Genomic DNA, 18392 nt, shown 5'->3' on the forward strand with positions numbered 1-18392 from the left:
GATAATGAGAAGGGGTAAACAGATATCTCAATGAGGTATACTATACATGATATATGACATAAAACAACGGGTTAGTAGATCAGACTCTATATATAATACGATATGTGGCTGTGTTGTGTGGTGATGTGTGCTGTGTTACATTGGTGGCATAGCATACAACATATATATAATATATTACTGTGATATATACTATATTGATAGTGTATTTGATGGAGTATATGTTGAAAAGAAAAGAAATAGAATAAGTTTAAAGTAAGAGGGTGATCTTTGTTTTATATTATATTAATATGTTATATTGAGTTGAGATATACTATATTGATAGTAGGTTTGATAGAGGTTATGTAAAAATAAGAATGTGCTTAGAATAAGAGATATTGAATTAGAGTTGGTAGGGAAATATAAATGAAATAGATTTAAGTAATAAGAAGGGTTAGGGGTTGGAAAGCTGTTGGAAGTCAATAGGGAGGGGGGAGGAAAAGGGTGGGGGTTAGAGCAGGGGGCAAAATGGGATTATTTGTGTCAAATTTGCAAAATTTTCTTTGTTTTACCACTCACTAATAAAAAATTTTATTAAAAAAAAAAGCATTCCACACCCTGGGAAACTCTTACAGGATGACTCAGCTCAACCCCACCCCTCCTGAGTAGATATAAATGACCTGCCAACATCTTTTCCACACTGTGACACTGAGAGATCTCTGTCTTTTGGTGCTACACCTCTGAAGATGCCAGCCACAGCTGCTGGTGAAACGTCAGGAACTACAATGCCAAGATCACGGCAATACAGCCTGGAAAACCCACAACAGCCATCGATGCTATAGATAGTTTTGCTGTGGATAACAGCGTTGCTACTAGGTCTCTAGTGTCTATTGGCAAGTCAAAGTCGGACCACAGGTTTAATAAAATCAATTCCGGCTTAGGTGGGATTAAGTGGCCTGTGATGTGTTTAATGCAGTCAATTACGTCAAACCAGAATTTTTGGATTACTTTGCATGACCACCAGCAATGATAAAATGAGCCTATTTCCCCACAGAGCTTCCAACACTTAGGGGAGATAGATCTGGTGCTATAGCTAAGTTTTTGTGGGGTGATGTACTGAGGGACTGAGGGGTGATGTACTGATGGACTGAGTCCTAATATTAATTGATCTGGTTTTAATAGTTGAGGAGTTCCAAATTTTAGTCCATTGGGTGTCAGAAAATTTTATGCCACAGTCTTTTCCCCACGCTAATTGGTATGGAAAGGGCTTTGTTTTGGAAGTTGAAAGTAGCATTTTATATATTTTTGAAAGACAGCCTTTGCTGCTTTGTTTTTCTTTCAAGAGAAAGTTTTCAAAATCTGTTGTTTTTTTATTTAAAGTCCCTTTTAAAGAAAATTGAGTAAACAGATGACTTATATGAAAATACTGGAACCGTGGGATTTTGTCACATAATTTGGTTTCAATTTTTTGTTTTGAGAAAAGAATTCCATGTTTTGAAATATCAATCAGTCTAATCAGCCCTCCCTTTTTCCAGCCGGTAAATGATTCATGATGAATTGCTGGTGTAAACCAGGGTCGAATCTACATTCACCCATTACCCGCATGTTTATCGGATATCTTCCGTTTGCCTCTAATCCGCGATTTTTTCCTCTTCATTCACATTCCTGCTTCCAATCCGTCTTTCTCGCGCGTCCCTCCGGTCACACAGCCGCTTGAAAACCACTTTTTGGGGTGGGACCTTTTTTCCCACCCATTTTTTTAAAAATTTTTTTAGCGCACTTTTCTGTTATTTCGATCTTGCCTTATAAAGAAACATCATTGAAGATAATGATGCCTCTCTTTCCCCCACTGACAGCACTGATGGCTCTCTCCCATTTCTTTTTTGGAAATTTGGAAGCATGTGGGAAGCTTTCGTGGGCATTTCCTATGCAGGACAGTTCAGTGCCTGAATTTTACTGAAGTTTCACTTCCTTGGAGTGTCACTATTTCGATATTTCGTAATTTCGATATTACAGTAATATAAAATAAACAAAATAAAAAACAGTTAAAAAGGAAGTTTCGCAAGTCCTTTCTGAGGATGGATTCACCCCAAAATGATTTTTAAAACTACCAGATTTGATTCAGAAACAGCATAATCAATAAATCCAATGCTATGAAGTCAAAAACAGTCTTTTGCAGACTACGGAGCACTTGCAAGTTGAATCAGCCAATAGGAACTCTCGGAACGGCCGGAGAGACAGGAAGGGGGGTGGTTTTTAAAAAAACCGCATAAATTGTGCATTGGCCTGTTCACGGCCACTGTGAAACTCCCGTTGAAAACCTGTGACCACATATTCGGGAGAAATGCGAATGAAATGTGTCTGTTTAATGAGGTAATGTGACCAGCACTCAGGATTGCGTGGGGAATGCGGGGAACATGCGACTTAGAATGAGTAATGTGGATTCGACCCAGCAAGAGAGCGGGGATATGGAAGGTGCTAGTTTAAGTCTATGCCTGTCCCATGTATCCAAAGCAGCATAAAAGAAGATGTTATTTTTGATGTTGGAGGGACGTTCCGATGATTTATTCCAAACAACTTCCTGTAAAGTTTTAGGAAAGGTATAATAGCTTTCTATTATTTTCCAGTCTACATTGTAATTTTGGTTAAGCATAAGGGATAAATATGTAAGGTGCATTGCATCATAGTATGATTTGACATCAGGTACACCCAGTCCCCCTAGGGTTGTATGGCTGCGCATAGTAAAATGGCCAATCCTGGGTCTTTTCCCTTCCCAAATGAACTGATTCAGTAACTTTTGCCAGGCTTCCAAAGTTTTATGCTTAATTGGTATGGGCAAAGCTCTAAAATAGAACAAAATCTTTGGGAGAATTATAGATTTCATAAGATTGATTTTCTCTAGCCAAGTTAGGTTAACCTTTTTCCAACTTGTCAGCATAGAAGAGATGTTAGAATATAACTCTTCATAGTTGAATTTCCATATATCCTTTAATTTAAGTGGAACTTTTATCCCTAAATAACTCCAATATTTTTCAACCCATTTAAATTTATGAGTATTTTTGATATGCAGTATGTCTTCCCGATGTAAATTTAGAGGGTAAAGTTCTGATCTGGAGTGGTTAACAGATAGGCTGGAAACATAGCTAAATTCCTCTAGGGTTGCTTCGATAGCTGGAAGAGATTCCTTAGGATTAGTTATATACAGTACTAGGTCATTGGCAAAAAGGCTGATTTTGTATTCTTGATTATGTAATTCCCCTTATTTCAGGGTTTGCCCTCAGAGCCAAAGCCAAGGGTTCCATGGCAATGGCGAACAAAAGGGGGGAAAGGGGACAACCTTGCCGGGTTCCTCTAGATATATAAATATTGGGTGAATGTGCATTGTTAGCTCTAACTGTGGCCAATGGGGAGTGATAGAGGGCGTTGATGGCGTTAAGAAAGCAGGTTCCAAATCCCATCTCATTGAGCAAGGTCCGAAGGTACACTACTTCTACATTGTCAAACGCTTTTTCAATATCAAGCGATAAAAGCACTGCAGGAATTTTGTTTTGTGTAGAGAAGGTAATTAAGTCCAAAGTTTTGCGTATGTTATCAAATAAGGATCTAGTTGGCATAAAACCTGTTTGGTCAGAGTGAATGTATCTGGTGATAAAACTGGCTAGTCTATTGGCAAGTATAGCTATAAAAAAATTTTGGTCTTGATTCAGTAAAGAAATGGGGCGATATGATTTTGTATCAGAAGGGTCTTTATTCTTTTTTGGTGTAACTGTGATTTCAGCTTCTTTCCAGGAAGGGGACATAGTACCTGATGTCAAAACCAAATTACAGGCCTCCATTAGGGGGGCTGAAATTAAATCTAGGTATTTTTTATAGAATTCAGCCGGAAAGCCATCTTTCCCTGGGGTTTTATTGTTCTTTAAAGATTTAATGACAGTTTTTACCTCTTGTAATGTAATTGGTTGCTCCGTCTGAAATCTTCAGTGAGATATTTTTTCCGGTTAGGTAACGCAGGATATTTTCAGGGCTAGCGTTGTCGGAGGTGTAAAGAGCCTGATAAAAGTCAGCAAAGATTTTAGTAATCATTTCTGAATTGGTGTAGGATCTACCAGTTGGGTCTCTAATGGAATTTATATTGTGAGAGAGAATTTTTTCTTTCACTTTCTGGGCCAATAATTTTGCAGATCTAGGAGACCTTACCCAATATTTCTGTTTGGTAAATAAAAGTTGCTTTTGGATTTGAGCAGTCTCTTAAGTTTTCCAGGGCTTTTCTCTCAACTAATATCTGTTTATAAATTTTTTTGCCGCAAGTTTTTTTATGCTCCTCTTCTAAATTTCTGATCTTAACTAGTATAGCATTTTTAACTTTTTCTTTTTGCTTTTTATGATAGGAGGCCAAAGAAATAATTTTTCCTCGGAGTACAGCTTTCATGGCATCCCACACAATGATTTGGGAGACTCCACATTCCAAATTAAGATCAAAATATTGTTTGATGTCTAAAGCTATTTGTGAAGATATCTGTTTGTTAAATAAAAGTGAAGTGTTGAATTTCCAATTTGGCCGTGTTTGCTTATTATCACTTAAATATAAGATGCATTCTGTCCATGCATGGTCTGTTCAGATCTTATCTCCAGTGCCGGACGAGATGGTTTGCTTTGCTAAAGTACGGGACAAAAATATATAATCAATCCTTGTGTATGTGTTGTGTAAGGAAGAAAAATAAGTATAATCTTTTTGTAGGGGATTTTGAAGACGCCAGATATCAGCAAAGCCAAATTTAGTCATAACTTTGTTAAGTTCTGAATTTCTTTTTTCCCCCTTGCAGCGATTGCTTCTTCTTTTTGATCTGTCTAGGTCATAATTCATAATATAATTAAAGTCTCCAGTCAAAATTATTTCCCCTTCTGTGAAGGAAGTTAGTTTAGCTATCGTGTTTTCAATAAATTGTATCTGATTTTGATTGGGTGCATAAACAACTGCTATTGTAACTGGTGTCTGGTCTAAAAGGCCCTTTAAGAATAGGTATCTACCCATGGAATCGCACAGGGATTTTTCTAAACTAAAGCAAACATTTCTAGAAAATAAAATTGCCACCCCTCTAGACTTGGATGAGCCTGGGGATTGGAATTGTTGGGGAAACCAGTTAGAGCGTAAGACAGGTAAAGTTGATTTTTTCAGATGTGTCTCCTGGAGGCAAAGGATTGAAGGCTTCAGTTTAGTTAAAGCTGCTGTCACCCTTTTAGCCTTGATTTTGCTATTCAAACCACGACAGTTTACAGAGATGACCTTATAATTTTGATTTTGTGTCATAATACACCAATAGACAACAAGATATATACCCCAGTTTTACTTCCTTGTATCATCAAGTAGTTCTCCACTATGTTTAAATAAAGCAGATGTAAGTATATATGAAGTAACTTAATTTCAAGATTTCTGTCTTGTGGACTTGTCAGTAGTACCAGTAACAAATTAGAAAAAAAACATTTCCCAATCCCTCTCTCCCAAGTAAGAACTTTCAACAGTCCCCTTTCCGCATCATAACTATTTACAAGCCAACAATAAAACAAACAGTTTCCCCAACTCCCAATTTTACCCACCCTTAACCAAAGTAAAACAAAAAAAATTAACTAATCTTGTAAAGAACACTCTTACTCCCTTAATTCCTCTCCCCTTTTGTTTACGTGGTTGGTATTGTGCAACCACTGGAAAAGAAAAATAACAAGAATAAACCAGAACATCAAATTAAAAAAACACCACCCTGGCTTCAGTTGAACACTGAAGGACAATTTCAAAGGGTGCATGGCCCTTACTCCCGGGGGGTTTAGAAGAAAAAACAAACAAACAAAATAAAGTAGAATAGAGGGAAGTCTCCCGAGGACTTCAAACCCTTTCTGTTCCCGGCCCACAATCAGCCGATGGAGGTATTCAGGTTAATATTGTACCCTTATAAAGACAGCATCCAAGATAAAGGAATCAGCGTTTGGAGAGTGATTGAGGTGAGACTTGTTTCCATTTATCTAGCATTCTAGGAATTTTTGAGTCTTTTGTTGGTAGCTTGGTAGGGGCCTCAGATAGTGTACTCAAGCCCAGGCTCTCCAGAAGAGCGTGGCCATCAAGATTTTCAGCATAGTGTAGAGTCCCATTATGCAGCACAGAAAGTTTTGCCATGGAGCCAGTCCATCTATATTTTACATGGGCTTTTGAGAGGATGTTGGTGATTGGTTTCAAATCATGTCGCATTTGTAGTATTCCAGCTGGTAAGTCTTGGTAGACATGTATTTCTTTATCCTTGTAGAGCAAATGGCCCCTTTTACGAGCTTCTAAAAGAATCTTCTCTTTTGTTCTATAGTCGCGAAAAGACACTAAGATATCTCTTGGAGAACGAGCTTTATTTGGGTTCATGGGGCCTAGTCTGTAGGCTAGATCAATACTAGGGGCGATCCCCTCTTCAAGCTGTATAGCTGATGCCAGCCACGTGGAGATAAATATGGCAAGGTCTAAGTTAGCTTCCTCCTTCTCTGGGACGCCTCTAATCTTAAGGTTTTTAGCTTTAAGTTTCATTTCAAGTTCCATTACTTTGGCAGATAGCATATCTTCTGCTATCTGAATTTGCCTTGTTTCCTCTTGTAGTGTAAGCCCAAGTTCTAAGGCTGTCTCAGCAGTCTCTGTTACTGAAGAGAGAAAGCCCTGGATGTCTGCAAGCTGCTTAATAATAGGTTCCAAGCTAGCATTTACTTTTTCAACCAGAGTTGTAGTAATTGTTGAAATAATACTACTTTCAAGGGCTTTTAAAGAGTCTGTTAGATCTTGCTTGGTTAGGTAGTTATTGCTATGCTTCGCGTCGGCCATTTTAGGGCTCTTACCAGCCTGAGACTCCTTGCTGTTTTTCAGGTCTTCTGGAGCAAAAAAGCTTTTTACAGAGGCTGATTGTGCTGGGGGGTTTTTTGCTCTGCTTGCTCCTGCTTTTCCCATCGCTTTTGGGTATTTTGAAGCCAGGTGAGCTGATTAAGGCACAGGAAGGGCCTGGAGCCTCAGAAGGAAGCGTCCACCATGTTTTGTAGTGGAGCTCCACCTCTGATTTGTCCTTGGTTTACTCACTCTTCTGATTTTATTTCTGGAGTGCTTGAAGTGCGTGGTTTAGATGATTAATTTCCTCGTTGAGAAAGTGCGGTTCACATATCCATCTTGCACGGTCTACTAATGTTTTTATTATGCCTCTTTTTTGTCGAGGGTGGTGATTGGAGTTTTTGTGTAAGTACCGATCCATGTGAGTTGGTTTCCTGTAGACCTTGTGACCTAACTGAAAGTTTGCTTTGCGGATGACCAAGGTATCTAGAAATGGAAGTTTACCCTCGGTTTCTTTCTCCATGGTGAATTGTATGTTCAGGTGGATATTGTTGAGGTGGTTTAAAAACTCCATCAATTCTTCCTCACCATGGCTCCAAATGATAAAGGTATCATTCACGAACCGGAACCAGACTGTAGGTTTGTGGGGTGCTGATTCTAGAGCTGTTTTTTCAAAATGTTCTATGTAGAAGTTTGCTATAACTGAGCTGAGAGGGCTTCCCATGGCCACCCCATCCATCTGTTCATAGAATTCGTTATCCCATTGGAAGTAACTGGTTGTCAGACAATGGTGGAATAAGGCTGTTACATCCTCTGGAAAAATCTGATTAATAAGTGCGATTGTGTCTTTTACCGGAACCTTGGTAAACAGGGATACAACATCAAAACTGATGAGTATGTCCTGTGGATTGAGTTTCAGGCTAACGAAATACTCCACATCCCACAATAGCCCTGCAGAGAAGATTAGCATATCAAGCACCAATCCATATGCAAAAAAACCTCCTCAGGATACAGTGACGCCTCCCTCCATTAGCATTCCACACCCTGGGAAACTCCTACAGGATGACTCAGCCCAAACCCACTTTCCTGAGTAGATATAAATTACCTGCCAACATCTTCTCCACACTGTGACACTGAGAGATCTCTGTCTTTTGGTGCTACAGCTCTGAAGATGCCAGCCACAGCTGCTGGCGAAACGTCAGGAACTACAATGCCAAGACCATGACTATACAGCCCAGAAAATCCACAACAACCATTTGAGTGTGTATTCCTAATTTAATATTTTCTTTTTGCCTGGAGTTAACTCAAAAGCTCTGGACTTCTAGAAAGACCTATATATTATCTGAATACAGTATTCCTAGGAAAAGAACTATATACATTGAAACCTCCTGAAGCTGAACAAGAAAGGGATGTTTAGATGTCACTTCAGTTCCCTTGCTTTGTTTACATTGGTAATAAATATATGACAGAGTTGTGATACTAACTTCTTTGAATTAAACAAGGAAGTGGGTCTAGAATTGCCTTAAGTTGCTAAAATGTAGGTATCACTGTGTCTTTAGAGCTTTGAAGAAATCATCAGATAGAAACCTGTTTTTGTCAGGAAATGAAACTCCCATCATATGGAGCCCTGGACTGGAGTGCTAGGGTAATAGCACTCCAGTCCAGTCCAGAGTGCATAGGTAATAGTTTTTTCAAGATACCAGGTGAACATAAGTATTGTGTATGTGCATCCTAGAGCCATTGTGAGCATCAGCTGTCCATAGTCTAAGGAAGAGGTCTTTCACATCACCTGCTACCTTACCTTTTAATTTGAGGACTGCATCTGTCTGCAATGACCTTCTGTCTGCAAAGCAGATGCTCTAACTCTAAACTGTGGCTCTTCCCCAGAGTTACAGAATATTTGTAAAACAGTATCAAAAGCTATCTGAGCTGATGGCAGGATAACAGTGTGTTGGCTTCATGCACTGAGTTATGAGAGTATGCATCATATATAATATGTTGTATGTTGTGCCCATGTGTTCTACCTCTAGTAACTGCTATATAATGTATATATACAATGCACATACACCCTATCTTGGAAGCCTCAGAAAAGCCATATGTACAGTAGACTAATTTGTTGGAGAATTGTGTAATATTTTTCCTCAGAAGCAGAACAGAATCTGGAAAAAGCTTCCATCCAAAGTTCTGTAATAAACATAGATAATCATTTTAGCAAATGTATAGGGTCTTTCTCATCCAAAGAGTGCTATCTCACAAAGATGGGAAGAATGCTATGAAGAAACCAAGCATAGCATGCATTATTTTCTCCTCAGTATGAGGAACACCTGATCCTAATTATAAAATCCCTTGTTAATTAGGATCAGGTGGTATAAAGGAACTCATTTGAAGGCACCATTACCCACCCCATCATTGGTATCATGGGATCAGATTAGGGCATGTTATGCATGAGTACTTTATTTTTATTTATTTTCATTTATAGCCCAGGGTGCCAAATTTGTGAAATTTGCCATCCTCTAAAATGTGTCCTGACTTGCTACCTAAACTGTCCTTTGTTTGTAACATTAAGAACTCTTCATCTAGAACTCCCAAATGTGTGTGTATGTAAAGTAGCAAGTAGGACACCAGTAAGAATAGGAATTGCAGCACAGGGGAGGAGAGGATCTAAGTTTTCCTGACCTGAAACAACTCTTTCGAGTGCTACTTGCCTTGTGGGAGGAAACATACAAAGCACATATAGATTTGCCTGTTTCACATTGGGGGAAATGGTGCTGGGAACACGGTCTGCTCTGCAGTGCCATTCTGAATTGGAGTCCCAGCATGAGAGCTCCAAACATTTATTCATTTATTTTAATGATCCACTGTTTCCACCAAAGGTGCTAGAGGTTTTGTTTGTTGTTTGATCTTTGAATACCCAGCAGCACTCAGTTTTAACTCTCATGGCAGGCTTACCATGAGTGTGCTTATTGGCAGAGAGAATGTGACCCGTCCCTTTCTGAAGCTTAACATAACAATAACATTTCACCCACCCAGCACCGGATCTAGGGTCGCCCACGCCCGGGGCAACCCTAGGCTGACCACCTCGCGCGTGTGCACAGCACATGTGCACTCCCCGTTATGACGTCACTTCGGTGACATCATCATGCAAGGTGGAACGGCAGGGGCAGTGTGCGGGGCTGGGAAGCCGCCCACGTCATTCACCTCCCTGCAGGCAAATGGCGCGGATGGCCTCGCAGCCCCCCGCGCTGCTTTCGCCTGCCCCGCAGGACAGGGGGCAGCTGGCTTGCCACGCACTCCCTGCCCTGCAGGGCAGGCAAAAGGCAGCGCAGCTACCTGTGCCATTAACCTGCCCCACAGGACAGGGGGAGGCCGGCCGCCCCCTGTCCTGTGGGGCAGGCGAATGGCGTGGGTGGCCCCGCAGCCCTCCGTGCTGCCTTTTGCATGCCCTGCAGGACAGGGGGTGCGCCGCAAGCCAGCCGCCCCTGTCCTGTGGGGCAGGCAAAAGGCAGTGTGGGGGGCTGCGAGGTTGCCTGCGCTGCTGCCTGCACCCTCTGGCAGCTGGCAGCTGCTCCCAGTGCACCCTCCCTGGTGGTGCCGGGGGCAGACTACCCCCCTGCCCCCCTCGATCCGGCCCTGCACCCACCTTAATTTGGCACCTGATTCATTTGAACTAACATATTTTTTTAAATATCTTTGTTGTAGGTTTTGATGTCCTCCATGCTTGTGCTGATCCTGGATTCCCAGAACATGGATATAAGATGCCTGGTGCAGGTGTTTTCTTTGAAAGTTCAGTAGTTCGGTTCCATTGCCAAGAAGGATACAGGCTTAAGGGTCCACCTAAAAAACTTTGTGTGAGACATTTTAACGGCTCTCTAAGCTGGAAGCCAAGTGATAAACCTGTGTGCCTAGAAGAAGGTAAGTCATATTTATTGATAACAAACTTCTTGTGCAATAACCCCAGATTTGTATCATGAGTATGTTTCCAATTTATAGGATCATACTAAACTGTGTTTTTATTTCTGATATACACATACATGCATACAAATAGAGATATGTAAAACTTTATCTTATGAGCAGAAACACATGTGTCTTAGTGTTAGTAATAAATACAAGATTTTTGACCAGTTGCATTCTGAGTTGTTAGTTCTTAGGCATCATTTGCAAGGCCTTGCTGAAGTTATAGATTGCATCTAAAGAGCATTGTCTGCCTGCTAATTTCATATATTTTTATGCTGGGTGATGGTAGTAGAGAAGAAGATTGTCACAGGAAATGTTTTCAAGAATTTTAATACAGGTCAACAAGTACTACTAAATATTGACTGTATTTAATCACTGCTATGTCAACTGTTCTTTCCAGAACTTTAATGGTCTATTTTATTGGACAAGTGTTTGTAATAATAAAGGTATATGCTATTATGAGTTTTAAATCAGTTTATGTATTTCTCGGATGTTGTACATTATTTATTTGAGGATGAAAAAATGGCAAATAAATTATAAATGCAGTAGCTTTCAGAAGAACTTTTCATTAGAAAGACATTCATGGGCTTAAAATAACTTATTTTTTAAATATGTAATTTGTTTAGGTTTCTGATATGTGTTTCATTTTCTGGGATGTTTGATAGAAGTGGGGTTAATTATTCACATTGGTTTTGGCAAAATCTGTGTCTAAAAAACTTTCACAATTTAGTAAACTAAGTGCACTCAAATTACAGGTCTTTATTGTTTCACTAGATGTTTGTTCTGCAGTGTCGTTGTAATCAAAAACATGAAAGTGCAAACTGCATTTATCATGTGTATGAATGCATACTCACACATTTGAAGACGTTCAGGTACCATTTTGTTGGGAGAATTGCCTTCCCATATATTTTAATAGCGTTGGGTAGGCTATTGGAACGAATATTTACAGGGTTTATGCCAAATTATATAAGCTTGAGCATATGGTCCTTCAAAATTTGGGGGAAGGGAAATGGAACCTCCACCACCAACCCCAACCTGAGTCATCAAGTGCCATAATAATTTATGGTTCTTCCTAATGCTGTAGCTGCAATAGAGATGTTCTTGGCTTCATTGGAAGTGTAGAATTATTATTTTTATAAGTCATCTTCACTGAACAAGGCAATAAAATATCTTTTCAAAGAGATTTTCAATGCTGATGATTAAAGATTGAATGGCAGGTTATCAGTAGTGACATTTTAAAGGGATCAATCTGTAAGCATCTGAAGGACCGCTCAGTGATCCGGGGAAGTCAGCATGGTTTTGTTCCTAACAGATCCTGCCAGACCAACCTGATTTCCTTCTTTGATCGAGTGACCAGCTTGCTGGATCGGGGGAACTCTGTTGACGTGATTTATCTGGATTTCAGTAAAGCTTTTGATAAGGTCCCCCATGACATTCTGATGGGCAAACTGGAAGACTGTGGAGTAGACTATAGGACAGTTCGGTGGATAGGGAACTGGTTGGAGGACCGCACTCAAAGAGTGGTGGTCAACGGCGTTTCATCAGATTGGAGGGAGGTGTCCAGTGGGGTGCCGCAGGGCTCGGTTTTGGGCCCGGTACTTTTCAATATTTTTATCAATGATCTGGATGAAGGAGTGGAAGGGCTGCTCATTAAATTTGCTGATGATACCAAATTGGGAGGGGTAGCAAACACCCAAGAAGATAGAATTAAAATTCAACAAGACCTGAATACTCTGGAGAAGTGGGCAGCTGTGAATAGGATGCAATTCAACAAAGACAAGCGCACAGTATTACATCTGGGCCACAAAAATGAGAAGCACAAATACTGGATGGGGGATACACTTCTGGGCAGTAGTATATGTGAAAGGGATCTTGGGGTAAGAGTGGACTGTAAACTGAATATGAGCAGTCAGTGTGATGCGGTGGCAAAAAAGGCTAATTCAATCCTGGGTTGTATCAAAGGGGCCATAGCATCGAAATCGCAGGAGGTCATAGCCCCTCTCTATACTACCTTGGTCAGGCCACACCTGGAGTACTGTGTGCAGTTCTGGAGGCCTCACTTCAAAAAGGATGTGGACAAAATCGAGAGGGTGCAGAGGAGAGCGACGAGGATGATCAGGGGTCTGGAGACTGAGCCCTACGAGGAAAGGCTGAGGGCCTTGGGAATGTTTAGTTTGGAGAAGAGGAGGTTGAGGGGGGACATGATTGCTCTCTTTAAATATTTGAAAGGCTGTCATTTGGAGGAGAGCAGGGAGCTGTTCCAGTTGGCAGCAGAGGGTAGGACGCGAAGCAATGGGCTAAAACTACATGCACAAAGATACCAACTGGATATTAGGAAAAACTTTTTCACCGTCAGAGTAGTTCAAAAGTGGAATCAGCTGCCTAGGGAGGTGGTGAGCTCCCCCTCACTAGCAGTTTTCAAGAAGAGGCTGGATGAATACTTATCAGAGATGCTTTAGGCTGATCCTGCACTGGGCAGGGGGTTGGACTAGATGGTTTGTATGGCCCCTTCCAACTCTATGATTCTATGATTCTATGATTTACTCTTACAGAAATTCATATCTTAATGCATGCAAGGCAATTGTGAATCATGCAGCAATTGTTTAAAGAAGTCCAGGACAAACTTCTTCTGTGGCTGCTTCTCTACTGAGGCAGGAAAAGTAGCCCCTTCCCCTGCTGTGGAAGCAAGAGATGAGTAGGTTAGAGGTGCATAGGACAGCATCTACACACCGTGTCCCCATGCCACTCTCTACTGTCACTGTCCTGCCCACTTCACCTTTGTTGTGCTGGAATATAAGTGATGAGACATTGAGAATCTTGTCCCACCCCCTGCTGCTCAGCAATTCCCCCTTAACATCTGATCCATAGCACAGCTGTAAAATAAAAATGCTGTTAAAGTATTGAAAGATGGGGAGAAAAATGGAGTTTAGCCATTAGTTCTATGGACTGGTTGCAGGCAGAGCATCCAGCAGAGCATAGATTCTTGCCAGCAGTTGCTTCATCATTTCCCCTGCAAGCAGGAGCAAAAGGAGTGGGCTGTTTGTGGTGGTAGGGGAGTTGTTTTGAATTAAAGATGAAAGCCCTGGGAGCCCAACATGCTGTATGTGGAATGACCACAAATTCATGTGGAAGCTTATAAATATTTGGGTCAGTTGAGGAGGGGAGATGAAGTAAAAGCTGTGATTCAACTAGTAGAAACTAAATATTTCAAATTATATTTTTGAACCATCCAGGCTTTTTTTCTGGGAAAAGAGGTGGTGGAACTCTCTATTACCATATATGTGTGCATGAAGCATGTGCACACGCATTTGGAAATGCATGATGATGTCACTCCTTTTTTTTTTTTTTGAAAAAATTTTTATTGGGTTAGAATCCGTTATTTTTACATTTACATTCAATTTACCCCAGTTTTCCATTTCTAACCCCCTCCCTTTCCCCCCCTTATTGACTTCCAACAGTTTTCCAACCCTTTGTCCCTTTTCCCTTACTTCTATTAAGTTCCTCTATCTAAAACAAATATATATTCTCCATTATTCTAAGCAGTACATCCTTAACTATTTTTAATATTATATACCCAAACTGTAAGTCTTTGTTTCCATCTTAGATAAACAATTTATCCCATTCTCCAATTTTAAATCCTTCTATATATCATGAACCATATAAATCTTACATTCATTTAAATCAAACAATTTGACTTATTCTCTATATATTGCTCATTCTATCTTTTTATAATAATTCTATATAACTATCATCACATAGTCAATCAATTTAACTCATCTATACCTTCAGACATTCAGTTTGGTGCATTGTACACATCTTATCAAAGAAAGAAAATATTATTGGTTACTCAGTCCTTATATTTAGTCCTTATAGTTGATTATTTTCTATCAATATTCTGTTTATTAGCCTATATGTATAGCCTATATATATCTATATATATGTTAATCTGTTAATCTAACTGCTTATAAATTCACATTTATCTCTTCTCCCCCCGGTAAAGTCACCCCCCTCTACATTTTATTATACTTCAGTAGTTCTCAAACTGCCACAGTTTTCCTCCCACCTCCCATTTCTTCTCCAGATATTTTTTCAGCTTCTCCCAGTCTGTGTTAAACTGCCCTGAGTCCAGATTTCTCAGTTTTCTTGTCATCTTGTCCATTTCGGCCATGTGCAGCAATTTATAAATCCAATCTTCGATAGTTGGCACTTCTTGTACTTTCCATTTTTGCGCATATAAAAGTCTAGCTGCTGCCGTCATGTAAAATATCAGCGTCCTATGATGGGCTGGAATTCCCTCCATTCCCAAGTTCAGTAGCAGGAGTTCTGGATTCTTATTGATTTGAAACTGTAAAATTTCACTCATTTCTCTTATTATTTCCCCCCAGTACTGCCTAGCTACCTCACACGACCACCACATATGATAGAGGGAGCCCTCGTGCTTCTTGCATTTCCAGCATTTATTAGAAGTGTTCAAATTCCCTAGCGCAATCTTCTTTGGTGTCATGTACCAACGATAGATCATTTTGTAAATGTTCTCTTTAATGCTAGTACATGTCGTTGTCTTTATTGTAGTCTTCCACAAGTATTCCCATGCCTCCATTGTTATTTCTTTGTTGAAATTTATAGCCCATTTCACCATTTGTGTTTTAACCGTCTCATCCTCGGTATACCATTTCAACAGTACTTGGTATACCTTGGATATTCTTTTCTTGTCCTCTTTAAGAAGGGTCTGCTCTAGTTCCGAATTCTCTAATCGTATACCTCCCTTTACAGAGTCCGAGTTATACAAGTCTCTGATCTGTCTATACTGGAACCAATCGTAATTAGGTGATAGTTCCTCTTGCGTCTTTATTCTAAGTTTAGCTGCTTCAATTTTAGTTATTTCTTTGTAAGTGATGATGATGTCACTCCTGAAAGTGACGTCACTCCCAAAAGTGACACCGCTCCCAGAAGTGATGCCGCTTTCCGGAACCCAGCACAGTGCATTACAACGAGATAAATGTTAGTAAGCTTGGAAAATTACACTATTATGAGAAAGGGTTTTTTCCTTTCTGTATCCTCTACAAAAAGTGAAATCTTCCATTCCCTTTCCCAAACATTTCATTTCTTTGGAATCATATTTTAAAATATGCAAGAAGGAGGGGGCCACTAAAAATCCAAAACCCATCTCACAAATCTAAATTCTAACAGATTCCCTCTGCCCGCATAGAAAAAAAAATCCAAAATTCTTTCTCAAAATTCCACAGAGTCTGAAATTCTTAATCTAATGAATATTGAATTTTCAAATTTTCAGAGAGGGTTTTGCTTTACTGGAGCAATTCAAAAGAAGACACTCAACTTTAGCTGCATTAGATTTATACTTAGTTTAAAATGGCTTTTTTTTGTTGTCTGCCAACTCTATCTTACCAATGCCTAAGCTGTTGTGATATTGTGCAATGCTCATAAATATTCCAATGTCTGAGACGAACAATACTCATAAAAACTTCCTTAACACCCATATGTCCACTGCAATTTCAGTGATGTTAATCAGCTGAGGGTGGGGAGAACCATTTGAGTTACAGCTATTAAGAACACCTATATGCTGTTGAATATATTGATGAAAGCCTTCTGTGACTTGGACACAGCTATCCATTCCTAGCATAAAATTGGAATAACCATAACTGATATTTTAAGGAATACAAATAATCATAACTGATATATTGAACTAACCCAGAACCAATCTGCATTCAAAAGCTGTGGGAACCATAACAATGTCAACATCAGTCAACAAAAAAATGAAAGCAACACATACACATATATACATGCGCAGCCCCACCCACCCCCATGAAAAGAAAGCAAGCAGCACACACAGACACAGCCCCCCACAGCCCCCACACCCCCATGAAAAGAAAGCAGAATGAACTCAAAGCAGCACACACACACACACAGAGCTCCCACCCCCCATGAAAGGAAAGCAGAATGAAAGCAGCACACACATGCACACACAGCCCCACCCCTGAAAAGAAAGCAGAATGAACTCAAAGCAGCATACACACACACACACAGCCCCACCCCCTGAAAAGAAAGCAGAATGAATTCAAAGCAGCTTTGCCTCCTCTGGAGAGCCGCCCCCAGCAGCTCTGCTTGCGCTCTCTCTCATTCACTCACTCACTCACTCACTCACTCACTCACTCACTCACTCACTCACTCACTCACTCACTCTCACTCACTCACTCACTCACTCACTCACTCACTCACTCACTCACAGAGGAATGAAAAGAAATCAGAATGAACTCAAAGCAGCTTAACCTCCTCTGCAGAGCCTGCACCAGGCCCAAACAGCGTCTGCTTGTGCTCTCTCTCGCTCTCACTCTCTCTGTCTCACACACACACACACACTCTTTCTCACTCACTCACTCACTCACTCACTCACTCACTCACTCACTCATTCATACAGAGAGAGAGAGAGAGAGAGAGAGAGAGAGAGAGAGAGAGAGAGAGAGAGAGGAATGAAAAGAAAGCAGAATGAACTCAAAGCAGCTTCCTCTGCAGAGCCTGTGGGGCCAAAGGGGGGAAGGAATCACGTGGGCAGATTCCAGAGCTGCCAGAACATTGTTCTGGGGCATTCCCCCTCAAAAAAAGCCCTGTGAACCATTATTACAAGCTGAATAGAAGTAATTTTGGAGATTACTTCTGCTCTGGAGTGTACATGGCAGGTTTTAACTTTGATTTCATTTTTGTTTTTTTCTTAAGTTAACACATTTTGGTGGTAAAATAGAAGAAAAGTGGTGATTTATGGGAAAGCTGAGTCTCCTTTCTTATGACTAGAATGGATACTTCCTAGAAGTCAAATAGCGTCTTCTACTGTGGCAGTCTTGTAAAAAGGGCTCTTTTGGGTTTGGTCTGGTATTGTTTCACTGCCAGTTTAAAATACTTTTTTCTTAATGAATTAGTTGTAAACACATTTTTACTTTTTCCTGGGTATCCTCTGCTGCAGGGGCCTCTAACACTTTTCAGCCTATGGGCACCTTCGTAATTCTGACACAGGAGTGGCACAACCACAAAACAGCTGCTATGGAAGGTGGAGCCTACCACAAAGTGGCTACTGCAGGAGATGGAAGCCAAGGTGCAGGGGAGAAGAGAGGTAATATTTAAAATTCAAACTGGGGAAGAGGAAGAAGCACGAGAGAGAATAAAACAGACACCATGGTAGCAGCTGTCCCTGAAACAATATTATTTTAATATTTTGCACACACAATCAGATCTCCAGTGGCCAACCAGAAGCCGTGCCAGGCAAGAGCCCCATCCACTTTCTCAAAACACTTGGCAAGCAGCAAGAAAGGTGCCACAGAGTCCACAGGCACCACATCGGGGACCTGTGCTGTACTGTCAAATAATTGAAAGGGTACAGCAACATACTAACCCATCTCTCTGAGATAGTATCTATTTTTTATAATTGGAGCCCAAATATCAGATGTAGTTCCAAGTGGTGTATGTTCTAATCTTGCAATTAGACCCATGCTTTATTATCTGTACGAGGTCAAAACTGACTTCAGGTGAACAGATGTAGTCTTACTCTCTTTGTGAGCAGGCACTGTCCCCACCTCCCTGCTCAGAAGATAAAGCAAATTCTCTGCTA

At 40.5% G+C, this 18392-nt stretch overlaps 1 protein-coding gene across 2 annotated transcripts in view; it reads left to right on the top strand.

Moving 5' to 3' along the window:
- SUSD4 (sushi domain containing 4) overlaps positions 1–18392 on the top strand; it is a 197666-nt gene that overhangs the window by 96316 nt on the left and 82958 nt on the right. For both annotated transcript variants that reach the window (XM_054993667.1, XM_054993674.1), the window contains one exon: positions 10520–10732. In XM_054993667.1, coding sequence (XP_054849642.1) covers positions 10520–10732 — 213 coding nt within the window. The remainder of the gene's footprint in view (positions 1–10519; positions 10733–18392) is intronic.

Source organism: Eublepharis macularius, chromosome 1 (assembly GCF_028583425.1).
Source record: "Eublepharis macularius isolate TG4126 chromosome 1, MPM_Emac_v1.0, whole genome shotgun sequence".
NCBI classification, from domain to species: domain Eukaryota; kingdom Metazoa; phylum Chordata; class Lepidosauria; order Squamata; family Eublepharidae; genus Eublepharis; species Eublepharis macularius.